At 39.5% G+C, this 11715-nt stretch overlaps 2 protein-coding genes across 2 annotated transcripts; one reads left to right on the forward strand and one right to left on the reverse strand.

The window, feature by feature from the left end:
• Positions 1-335: 335 nt before the first annotated feature.
• Positions 336-4568, reverse strand: gltpa (glycolipid transfer protein a). The gene is made up of 5 exons (XM_088306818.1): positions 4428-4568; positions 2826-2884; positions 1519-1652; positions 1289-1439; positions 336-685 (listed from the first exon to the last, which is right to left on the reverse strand). Exons 1-5 carry the CDS (start codon positions 4528-4530, stop codon positions 503-505), a joined length of 630 nt encoding a protein of 209 aa, XP_088162944.1. The 5' UTR covers positions 4531-4568; the 3' UTR covers positions 336-502.
• A 1344-nt stretch (positions 4569-5912) lies between these two features.
• On the forward strand, positions 5913-11699 carry tchp (trichoplein, keratin filament binding). Its single transcript, XM_088297392.1, has 13 exons — positions 5913-6046; positions 6298-6492; positions 7188-7386; positions 7488-7544; positions 8866-8934; positions 9075-9242; positions 9315-9427; positions 9503-9569; positions 10420-10592; positions 10817-10898; positions 11013-11171; positions 11298-11429; positions 11514-11699. The coding sequence occupies exons 2-13, from the start codon at positions 6302-6304 to the stop codon at positions 11544-11546; spliced, it is 1443 nt and encodes a 480-aa protein (XP_088153518.1). The 5' UTR covers positions 5913-6046; positions 6298-6301; the 3' UTR covers positions 11547-11699.
• Positions 11700-11715: the final 16 nt, after the last annotated feature.

Here is an 11715-nt window from a genome sequence, read left to right on the forward strand (position 1 = left end):
AAATGTAAGCGCTTGCCGATAGACAACTAATTATAGACAACAGTCAAATGGACAAAGATAAACAAATAAAATGTTACATTTTTTTTTTTATTGTACATAGTTATGCACATCTATAGCATGCTTTTGCACATGTGCATGCTACAACCAAGTTTCACTTCATGTACAGGGAGCAATTTGAGGCTTTCGGAATTTACTAAAATGTGAAGCACTATTTTGAAAGACTATCAAATGTTCATTTGCAGGTTTTGCGGAACAGTAAACAGCATTTTTAACACATTTTATATTATACTGCATATGAGTAAAAATGCCCACAATCAATAATCCCATTAAAACAATATCAATTCGTTCAAGTCACGTGGATCACAATAGCTTTGAGAGCCTACCACCATGTCAGCTGTATGCAGATATCACATATTCAACACTAAAGTGCACAGATAGTACATTTGTATTACTTGAAGTGTAAACAAATCGCATAAGAGAAGGACAGTGGGTTGTTTTGCACTCAAACTCTGTAGTCAATATCAGCATTCATTTTATTATACAGGTCATAAATAGCATCAACTGTGGCAGAGAAGTTGATCAGGAATTTTTTAACTTTCTCCAGACATTCCTCTTCCTTGACTTCGCGGCCTTTGGACAGCGCCTTCAGGAAGTCCGATCTGTATGGTGCAGCAAACAGAGCTGCCTAAAAACAAATACAAATCTCAATTATGTTACACACAGTTTAATATTTAAAAAAATAAAATGGAAAATATTAGTGTTTGCATCTTTAGCTTGACAATGTTTCCTTATGCGGTTGTAGTTGGCAGTGGAGTAGGACCGCATGATTACACATTTTATTCATATTTTGCCCCTCTCATAGGCTAAATCCAAACAACGGTTAAAGGTTAAACATGTTAAAACCTCTCTCAATATGGTGGTGGTAGTAATCATATTATTTCTTGATAAAACTCTCTATGCAACATATTTGATTTCAATAGACGATGCACCAGTTGAAAGCTCCATGGTTCAAATTTCAACGCAGGTTCTTCTGTTTGGAGTTTACAAGTTCTCTCATGCTTGCGTGAGGTTTTTTTCCAGATACTTTGGCTTGCTGCCACTTTCCAAAACCTTACATGTTCAGTTAAGTGAGCCCTTTTAATTATCGTGAAAGTGATAGTCAGCAAGGTTAGGCTCCAACTCACCTATGACCCCGATGAGCATTCGAAAATGGATAGGCTATGGGCATCTAGTGTTTCTGCTTTTACATCTTGTGGGCGTATATGTGATCAAATATGTCAGAACTCACCTTGAAAAGCTGTTGAAGCCACCAACCATGGTACCGCTTCAATGTCAGTTCATATGCTTTAGTCACATTGACCCGAATGAGGTTGGGGTTGTTTTCATCTTTTTCACCATCCAGCAGGCTTTGAAGGAACACGTGGATAAAGCGTAGACTCCTTGAGATATGAAGGAGATTATGAACACACACGACATTTAAAGGTTGACTGTTTACACATGTGTGTGTTACAGACACACCTTTTCAGCCACATGAGTGCCAGCGTAGCTCCAACTTTGGGCCATTGTGATCCATACATATCCTTCTCAACCTCCAAAATCTGTTGAAGGGTCCTGAAGCGTCCTGGGTTGGTGTCGTAGACTGTCTTGATTTTCTAAATATTTGACCACAAATATACACTCTTATTTTGTGACAATGTGACAAATATATCATTGCCGTCGAGTGGAATGCTTCCATCACAAAAAAAAAAAAATTTCAGGGAACAGAAAAAATAAGTTTGTGAAGCAATTAATATTGCACTGCCAAAGAAAGAAAGCCATTTTCAACACACTAAATTGTTCAGTAATTTGTGAAAATACTGAACTTCTGGGAAAATATGAAATTGACCAAATTTGCACAGAGGTTTCCACCTGACAGTGACGATATGATGTGCGTGTGATAAATAATAATAAAATAATACTTATGCACAGAGGTGTCCAAGATGTATTCCTCTAACTTTTCTGCTTCAGCTGTCATATTTGTGATTCACAACAAGGGATGTCACACACGGACATAAACGATAGGGGCAAGGCAGTCTTCAAGTGCCTATTTCACAGCGGTGATCTGTGATCGCCTCAGCCAACTTTACATCATTCACCTGTGAAGGTTTGCTTGCGGTTTCAACTTTGCACGCTATGATCTTCTGCATGGACTGGAGCGAGTCTATTTCTGCTTCCGGAATGTCAAAGGCTGTGTGCACTGACTTTGAAGGGAATGAGAGGAGCCTCTTAAAATACCAAAAGAACAAAAACTCGACCAGTGCGTACAATTAGACCGTGCACTGGGCATGAAAATAGATGTTTGGCTAGTGAAGTGGTATCTGTGTCATAGCATTAGTACAGACGTACAGTATCCACTACCAATACCAGTATCGATACTGATACTGGTGATGGTAACGATACTGGTAACGGATTCTGTGCATTCCTAGAATGCATATGTATGTACGTAAGTATAAATATACTATATGTTTGTACTTCTATATGTATTGTGCTACCACCGGCTCTCAGTATGGGCCGTGAGGGCAAATCAGGGAGTCAGTGTGTGTGTGAGGAGTGTTTACGTATGAGTTATAGCCGACAGCAGTTCTTGCATCAATGTGCTTTCTATTACCACCCACGGTATTAAAGCGACTGAAGTGCATCAGCGACGTTACGATCCTTGACCACATATGAGGGCATTTCAGTAAGTATATTTGTTAATCTGAAGCAGAAAAGTAGGCAAGAAATAAAGTACATTTGCCATGGTAGAAATTTGTTAGATTGCTTCAGGTACATTTACTTGTACTTACTGTAATATTTGCTAATATGTCAGACTTGATGGGTGCAAAGATAGTCGAGCCAAGGCAATCTGGGGACACATTGCATCCAGAACTTTAGGAAACTGAACATGCAATTTGTATTCATTCCAAAGTATGACAAAAGAAGAGCAGTATTCAATATGTGGCATACATTCATATTCAATATTATTGTATTTGGAATTGTATTGTTTTCACAGATATTTTGTTTTGATTACTAGTGCAAGCCATGTTAAGATGGTAATAGTTTCATGTTATTGCTTATTTGTACATTAGTTGCAATGGCTAGCTATGACCACTAGAGGACAGCGTTCGCTGCTTGCATGTGTGGCAAAAGGGGACCAGCGCATTCTAGAGCGAAGAAGAGCCAAACATAAGCTGGAAACAGCAGTACAGAGCGAACGTTGTGAATAAATGTGAATATTTTGTGTTTCAGCAACCCAAAATAAAACCCTTCAAAAATTAAATGTGTAGCGACAGATTGATAAGGATAAGTCATTCTGCACCCCGCTACAAATACAATGATGTGTTATTTGTGCACACTTCATTGAACAACCAGGATACAGTTTTTTTATTTCAACTCAGATGGTTAACCCTATAGCAACCTCAGCATGGAGCCGCTAAAGTGTCTCTTTTCATAGCTCTATTGGTACAGTATTATCATTAGTTGTTCTTGAATTAGGCTACGAGACAGGTTGAGTATTTGGTGTCAGGAAAGTGAACAGTGACACAAGTGGACCCACGTGGCGCTTGCTCAACTTACAGGCAGCTTTCATGCCCTGTCACTAATGCCCTAAGGCCACATCTTGTTTGGGAAACTGAGCTGGATTATACTTAATTCCTCCAATAAATCATAAAGGTCCGAATCAATTTTGCAAATCGATATGTTTAAAAATGGCATAGGAAGGAACAAAAAAGCAGAATTCATCCAAAATGCCTTGAGCTTTAGCCGTAATGTTTGCAGGAAGGTCTCGCAAAAAACAATGAGAAAGTAGGCACCAGACAGTGCTCGTCACATCCTCATTTCATGGCTGAGTGGGCCAGTAATGGGTCATAGCCAAAAGATTTCTGGGTCAGCCAAAACAATGAGGCTCTCGAAGAGTGTTCAATATTGACATCAGACTTGGTTCCTCTCAAAGGTTTCACATAGCAAATTCCATAGAGAACCTTTTAGCATATTAATATAGAATGAAGTGGCACAAAGATGCCCCGCGCACATGAATGGGCAAGCGGAACTCAACACCATACTAATCATTTTCACAACTTCAAATCCAGGGCAGGGAATTAAATTATGCATGATAAAACAATTGGAGACCGCTTGATGAAGAGAAACGTGATCCAAAGAATTTATTGTATGAGACAAACAATTCTGTTTAATTTTAACCACTAAACAAAGAAAGCAATTAGATCATTTTATTAATTCCAAACAGTACTAAGCATTTAAATGCAAAAGTACTTTTTAAATTTGCACTGTCGAAATGAACACAGGGTCCACTCCAGTATCTAAAAATGATATACGTACATAATAAAGATTATTTTTCTAAATGTTCCTGATATGAAAGCCTATCACTGCTTACCTCACGATAGCATACTTACCAAAGAATGGTGGCAGGTAGGACGCAGCCTCGAGAAAAGGTCTGGTTTCCACTTGTCTGTCAGCTGGTAGTGGTCTAAACTGGTGCTCCAGTAGCAGAGCCATGGTGTCTTGTCCGCACAATCGCTTGTCCACTCAGAGGTGATGGGAACACTCTGATAGACTTAAAATGACCTCCACGAGACTCGGGTGACACACACGCACACACACGCACCCCCCCCACCCACATACATACGCACACACCCGCGATCAATTGATAAGACAAACAGTAGACACTGGTGTGCTGAACAAGAGTGCTGATTTAGAAAAGGGGAAAGTCAGGATCAAGCGTTTTTGATCAAGTCAATGACAATTCTGAATGACTACTTCCTTGTATAAATCCCACTTAAGCAAGTTTTTTAATGTGCAGTATTTGACTGGAATTATAATCAGACTGACAATCTTAATTAGAACTTTAATTCACTGTAATTGTCCAAAAAAATTTGTATACCACTGGAGCTGTATAAAGTGAAGAAAACTGTAATTTTATGTCCCCGCCCCCTCAAAAAAAAACAAAAAAAAACATGATGTGATGCACTTGATTGGCTTTCGTGGATCACAAAAAAAATATTTTGGGCTGTATCTGGCTCCCAGGCCTCGGGTTTGACTCCCGTGATTTAGACTCTTCAATTAACCTAACATATTGAGTGGGAGAAAAAAGTCCTCACAGGAAGGCCAGAGACTGTGAGGCAGATGTGCCAACCACTAGTTGTCCGTCTCCAAAAGTAGGTCAATCTCACCCGTGGGGGAGGAGTTCGACGCACTAGAATAATGTTTAATTGTACATACACAACAGTTGGTGGCAGTAGTGCTCTCATTGTCAGCGTGAGACGCAAGAAGTATTAGCGCAAAATACAATACAATACAATGCAATTTTATTTACATTGCACATTTCACAACAGCTGGAGCTGTAACAACGCGCTTTCGGGTGGTTTATTTTATTTTATTTTATTTGGTTTCATTTTATTTTTGCACTGAGTACTGTTTAAGACAAGAAAAGAGCCACCGTGGAAAAATATTTGATGATAAAAAGAAAGACATATGTTTAAAAAAGGCAATACATTTCTTCTTTGTTTTAAGCTGATCAATATTGCTTTTTATTGGTCCTACAATGTTAATATGGATGTCATTTTACGTCGAGGTAAACTTTTAACAAATTTTATACACAAATTATACCATTGATATCACTGCAAACATTTGGGGGCGTCGAAATACAGTTTTTCTTCAAGGAAATTAAAAAATAATATTTTCCACGGGGTCTTAACAGAAAGTAAGAGGCAGTGAGGCCCACTGTAATAGGATAATGGAGCGATGGCTGATATACTAGTATATTAATTGGGTAATTGACAAAAACATGACTAAATGTTGCTTTTGTACTGCGTATGATTCTGAACATCCGGTATAAAAAAGGCACACGGACACACACACACCCACACACACCCGCAAAAAGAAAATACACACTTTCTTTATTGTGAAAGATCTATTACATCCTTTGATCTCTCCGACTTTCCGTAGTAGAGTGAGTAGCAAGTAACCAGGAAGTGGAACTACAATTTGACGGCGGTAACCACGGATGCCTCCGGTTAATGCACTTTTTGAATGTTCTTGCGTTTTAATACTAAATTATGGTTAAAGTTAACTCGTAAGAGAATACATCCGACCTATTAGAGCCAAATGATTAAAGTAATATATTTTCAGTGTGTTTTGTAAATTATTTTATAAGCTAACGGTTATCTGTTGGATGCGTTTGCAAGCAAAACGACAACTTCGTCACGTAGATGGAGCGAGGAAACTGGGCTGTGCATTTGTCGTTTCATCAATGTGTCTTTACAGGTCCATGGCTCTGCCGACCCTTTCCACATATGTGCCCTATCGGCAACGGGCGCTTGGCATCCAGTTGGCCTGGAAGAGGGAGCAACAATGTCGGAGGCGGGAGCAGTTGGCCCTCAATGCTAAGTACTTCAGGGACCAGAGTGTCCGCAACCATTTCTATTCCGAGTGGACCTCTCGGCACTCCTTCGAGCAGAGGTGGACAGCTCACAACAAATGTCATTACTTGCATTGATTGATTGACATCTATATGAAGGAGTCTTATGATGCACCCCCTTGTACCCCACCGGCAATTTTAAACAGTACGCTGGTGTCTGAAAATACGTCTGTGACATGTTATTGTCAAAATAAAAGTCATTATATTCAGCATCTTTCTTGCCATGGTCGGTTTGAGGTTGATCAGTCTAATCTTTTGTGGCAGCCTTCATCCCGCCATACACACGCTTGAACCAAATGGCAAATCCAGCTTTCTTTATTGACAACCAGTGAGTCCCGCTGGCCTTTCTGCTGCACTCTCCTCTTCCGCTCTTCTCGGTGAATGTTAACAGCGACCAGCTTACCTGCTTCTATAAAGTAGAGACCAGAGTGTAGGAAACAAGTCAACACAATTAGAGTCAATACATTTTAAACCTATGGCCAAACGCATACACAGAGTGTTGCGTTTACGAACTCGGAACTCTCAGTACTCAAAGTACATCAATATGAGCTAATTGCCAGACTGAGATTGTCCCTCGACTCTTGCCCTAAATTAGCTGATGATAAGCGGTATGAAAATATGAATGGATTGATGACATGCTCTCACACTATATAAATGTGTATATTATATGGGTCCTTATTTTTGCAAACATGGAAGCCTGAGGCAAACAACTTACCGTATGGCTGTGCTTTTCCAGCATGGCAGCATATTGTCAACAGAAGCTGGAGGATGACAAAACCAACACCCTGGAACAGCGCAGGATGCGACTCAAGGACATGCTTGAAGAGGAGCAAAAGCAACTGGACAAGGAGATGAATCTTGTGCAACCTCACAGGGGTACAATGCTGACAAAAGCAGATGGTCAGCATTCGATAAGAGATGAGAGGAGAAAAAAGGTAGTTAAAGCAATTATTATTGTCATATTTCCTTTCCGCCTGTGTTTTATACTTATTATATATTATATGTTATATTTATTGTTATTGTCTTGTACTTCTAGCTTGCACAGGAGCTTCTGAAGGAACACCGTAAGAGAAGCAACCCTGAATTGCAACAGGTAGCCAATTTGATTTTTGAAAAAAAAAAAAACAACTAATTTATTGGCTGTGGAAGCATAACAAATAGGACAATGTTTGTGCCTCTTGCTATGATAATCAATGCTATCTCTCTTTTGTAAATGACAAACACGCTAGGGCTTTCCCAAACAATTATTTTGGTAGTCGACTAATCAACAGTCGCAATTAGTCGGCTAATCGGATGTGTAAATTGTGGCATGTCGCACCAGCAAGCAGCTGTTATTACATAACCATAATTAGTTTACAGCTTAATTCTCTATGTATTTCAAAATTAACGATGATACATTCAACTTTTATTCAACTTCACATCTTGTACGAACCTTTCTGAGATGTTCTTAAATGATGGTGCAGCTTAACTTGAAAGCAATATTGTGGCCTTAAAGGTTTTGGCTTAAATTGTTTAGTGCATTTTAAAATTAAACCTAAAATATACACTATGCAGAGTTGCATTAATACTATGAAACTATCTATAAATACAAAAAGAAATACATTAAGCATTTTTTTAAATGTAGAAAGTAGTGAAATCAGAGGAGTAAATTAGGAAAATGCACTGTGCTAAAGAAAACTAAAATAAACACGATTATTGTTTTTTAATTTTGTTTTGATTTAACCTTTATACCAAAGATTTTGTTTTTCTTTACTAATATGGGTAATTTAAAGGGACACTTCACTGATGTTAACATTAGCACTTATATAATAGGTGCGCATGTAAAAATGACATCTGTACTGCCCTTGCCCGAAAATATTCTGTCGTGATTTAATTTTTTTTTTGGTGATGAAATTTACCACAAATTTACCATAGTTTTGGAGCTCAACTTGTTATTTATTTTAAAATTTTTTCGGTTTCAGCATCTACGTCACGGCAGGGAGGCAAGCGTTGTGATATTGCTCGCTTTTTCATAGGGGTGGGCCATCTGACGATATTAGATTGTTAAGGGGTTTAATGAGTTGATGATCTCATTTAACCGAAAGATCGTGAGATCGTCTACGGGCCACATTCCACACAGTTTAGCTCTATGTGGCTCAGAGCCGCTGATGCGTACCCGACCAACCTGTCACACAGTGCACCGTGTGTGACATTCCCTCCTCCCTGTTTCTTTGATGTAACGGGAAGCCATAGCGGAAAGTCACTACGGAGCATAGCATGTCCAGAAAAGAAACTCCACATCCACAGCGTGGCGTACAAGGAGTAAAGCAAAGTTATTTGCAAACACTCCGTTCGGATGTCGGATGGCAACACGGCGAACCTAATTCCTTGTGGAGAGGGTCTCAAATTCCTTTTTGCATGTAATTTGTTCACAGGCTGAGACAGCCTCACAGCAACATCAGGTTTTCAACCCCTTGCAAGTACCAATATCTGAAAAGAAACAGGTAGGAAATCCAGCAAGACAGTCTTAACATCACTTTTCTTTTTTGTCATTTGTAAGCTCAGTTTTCATATTTAATATATTCTCACATCCATGCTCCAAACATGGTTTGTAGTTGAACTTATAATTTCTTCAAACATGCAGCAAGAAGTGGAGGCGCAGGAGATGTGTCGCTTTCAAAGCGAATGTGAAAGGACCCGAAGAGAAGACCTTGAGAAGATCAAACAGGCAGAGGAAAATGGAAATCTTGAAGAGAGTGAGCGAGCACAACTTCGTCAAAAAATGGAAGAATTGAAGTTGATGGAACAAGAGGTACTCAGAAGTCTACAAAAGAAGATGTTGAGGGAAAAAAATGGTACAATTAAAGTTTTTTTTCTGGCTAAGGGAACTCATCTAAAGAAGGAAGAAGAAACTTTGCAAGTCAAGCTGTGGGAGCTAGACAAGATGGAAGTAGAGAGGAGAAAATGTGAGGATAGGCGCAAAAAGGTTGAAATGCGGTAAGGAAAACGCTTTTGGTGCAGAGACATTCCGGCTGGTGGAAGACTAAGATATTTGAATATTTCTCCAATTAGGCATTTCCTGGTCCGACAATACAGAGCTCAGCTTCGGAGGCGAGCCCAGCAGGTGCAGGAAGAGCTGGTGAGTCTTTCAATTGTTGCTTACTAAGTTGTATTCCTGAAGCCATAGTAAAGCTATTAATTGACATTTCATCAAGCAATCAATTCATTTCGATTTTTGTTGAACTGCTCCCAAAAAGAAATAATAAGAATGTCTCTCATAGATGTTAAGATGACTGTAGGAACTTGCGCACAATGGTTGACAAGCCGAGACAAAAAATGTATTCGGCTATTCATGGTGTATAGGCACCAAGCCCAACCACCAATAGAGAATTCTGCAAATAGTTACCAGGGGAAATAATGATTTGCATTACACAAAAAAATAAATACATAAAAATTGGGTTTGTTTTTGGTGGGGGGAGAAAATGTATATTGGAGGTTTATCAGCATTTTTGGTTGAACTTTCTTTTGTTTTTTTTCAGTGGCCGTCAATGATACACGGATTTGCAATATTGGCAGGGAATGGGGACCGTGCTAGCTCGTGAAGGCCGACAATCGGCATGGAATTGGTCTTATACTGCAACATGAGTATGCCAAATAATTTTGGGTAGATTAGGAATGACAAATCACAGTATGTGGCTATTTTGTTGTTTACCTCAAACCCTTTGTTCCTGAATAGTGGATCTTTTTAGACGTTCATTATGAAATGTCGCACATATTTTGTCCATCTTTAAAATTGCATTTTTGTCATACTTGTACATCTGGTTATGATGTGTGTGGTCCTCTGTGGTATCCCCAGTAGCACTGATGAAAAATGGCATTTATGTTGCCCATCCCTGATGTAGTGTTGAAAAAAAAAAAAAAAGTACGATTCAATCATGACGATGTACTTAAAGCGTTGCTGTGTGTATGTATGGCTTCGTACCCTGCAGGAGTCTGACCGTAAAATCCTGGCAGCCTTGCTGAAAGGAGAGCAAGAGAAGGTTAAGAAGGAGGGGGGACGAAGAGAAAGGGTCTTCGCTGATGCTACCTGGATGAATCGTGTGATTGAAGAGCAGCTTCAGTTGGAGAGAGAGCGGCTAGCCGAGTTGGACTTCCTACACAGGTGAGCAACAGCTTTCAGTCCGCTCTCCAAAAGAAACTTTGCTTGTGTTCAGTATCACTCCCTAGCCACTATTTACTGCTCTATATAATGGGTTGCCCATTTTCTAGTGCTGTTTGAATGTGTAATGACTATGTTGTCATATGTATTTTTAAACCCCAATATTCTTAAAAAAAAAAGAACTGATAATCACGATACGTTTTCTATCCGTCAACCTTCCAATTCAGAGACGAAGCGCAACATATATGGGAGAAACGAGAAGCAACATGGGAACGGGAGAGAAAAGCCAGAGAACTTCTCATGCATGAGGTGCACTTTCTTCTTAATAAGCACATTTGATATCTTATTATCTCACAGCCATTGCAAAACATTAAACAAGTAATAAAAGGGGAATTAAGCATGCTTGTATTTGCCTTGTAAAAGGTGCTTGTAGGAAGACGGCAGCAGCTGGAGTTGAAAATACGGAAAAATCGCGAGGCGCAATTAGAGTCCCTGAAGAAACGGGAGGAATTGATCCAGGGGCTGGAGAAAGAGCTCAGATGCCAGGAGAGGGAAGAAGCGCAGCGGTGCAGAAAAGAACAGGTGCAAGAGATTGGTGCTCGGGTTTTGGATCACTGCATTAGAATTGTTTTGACTGTTGAGGCAATTGAATGAAGAAACTTTAACATTACTTCGCGATGTAATGCAGTTTGCATGTGCGTCCTGCAGGAGGAGCAGCAGCTCAAAGAGAAGTGGGAGGGGCAGTGCAGGATAGAGGAACCACCGAAAGAGATGGATGCTCAACTCATCCTGGAGGAGGCGCTACAGCAGAGGGCTATCAACAACGCATACCCGCCAAAGGTAAGATCACAATTCAGTGAACAAGCGCGTTCAACTGGCAAATGTAAAGCCCCAGTAATCCTTTTTTTTTTTTTTCCATTCCAGGTGTTTAATAAGCCTAGAGTAGCGTGGACATGAGCAACATCAAAACAATTGTTTTCTTTATTTTAATCACAGTCAGTGCCTTATGAAAAGGCCTGTATGCCATCTTTGTCACGTCCAAGTGTTCAAGAGTATATTTTGTACATTCAATTTGTATAATCATTTTAATAAATAGTTGCATAAATTCAATGTCGTCAATTAACAG

This window comes from Idiotropiscis lumnitzeri, chromosome 1 (genome assembly GCF_059441095.1).
Source record: "Idiotropiscis lumnitzeri isolate Australia: NSW breed Sydney's pygmy pipehorse chromosome 1, RoL_Ilum_1.0, whole genome shotgun sequence".
NCBI classification, from domain to species: Eukaryota; Metazoa; Chordata; class Actinopteri; order Syngnathiformes; family Syngnathidae; genus Idiotropiscis; species Idiotropiscis lumnitzeri.

Coding starts and splice junctions, on each gene's coding strand:
- tchp (XM_088297392.1), top strand. CDS start 6,302: ATGGCTCTGCCGACCCTTTCCACATATGTGCCCTATCGGCAACGGGCG. Junction 6,493..7,187: donor CGGCACTCCTTCGAGCAGAG/GTGGACAGCTCA, acceptor GTGCTTTTCCAG/CATGGCAGCATATTGTCAAC. Junction 8,935..9,074: donor CAATATCTGAAAAGAAACAG/GTAGGAAATCCA, acceptor TCAAACATGCAG/CAAGAAGTGGAGGCGCAGGA.
- gltpa (XM_088306818.1), bottom strand. CDS start 4,530: ATGGCTCTGCTACTGGAGCACCAGTTTAGACCACTACCAGCTGACAGA. Junction 2,885..4,427: donor CTACCTGCCACCATTCTTTG/GTAAGTATGCTA, acceptor ATGTGTCCCCAG/ATTGCCTTGGCTCGACTATC. Junction 686..1,288: donor GGCTTCAACAGCTTTTCAAG/GTGAGTTCTGAC, acceptor ATTTGTTTTTAG/GCAGCTCTGTTTGCTGCACC.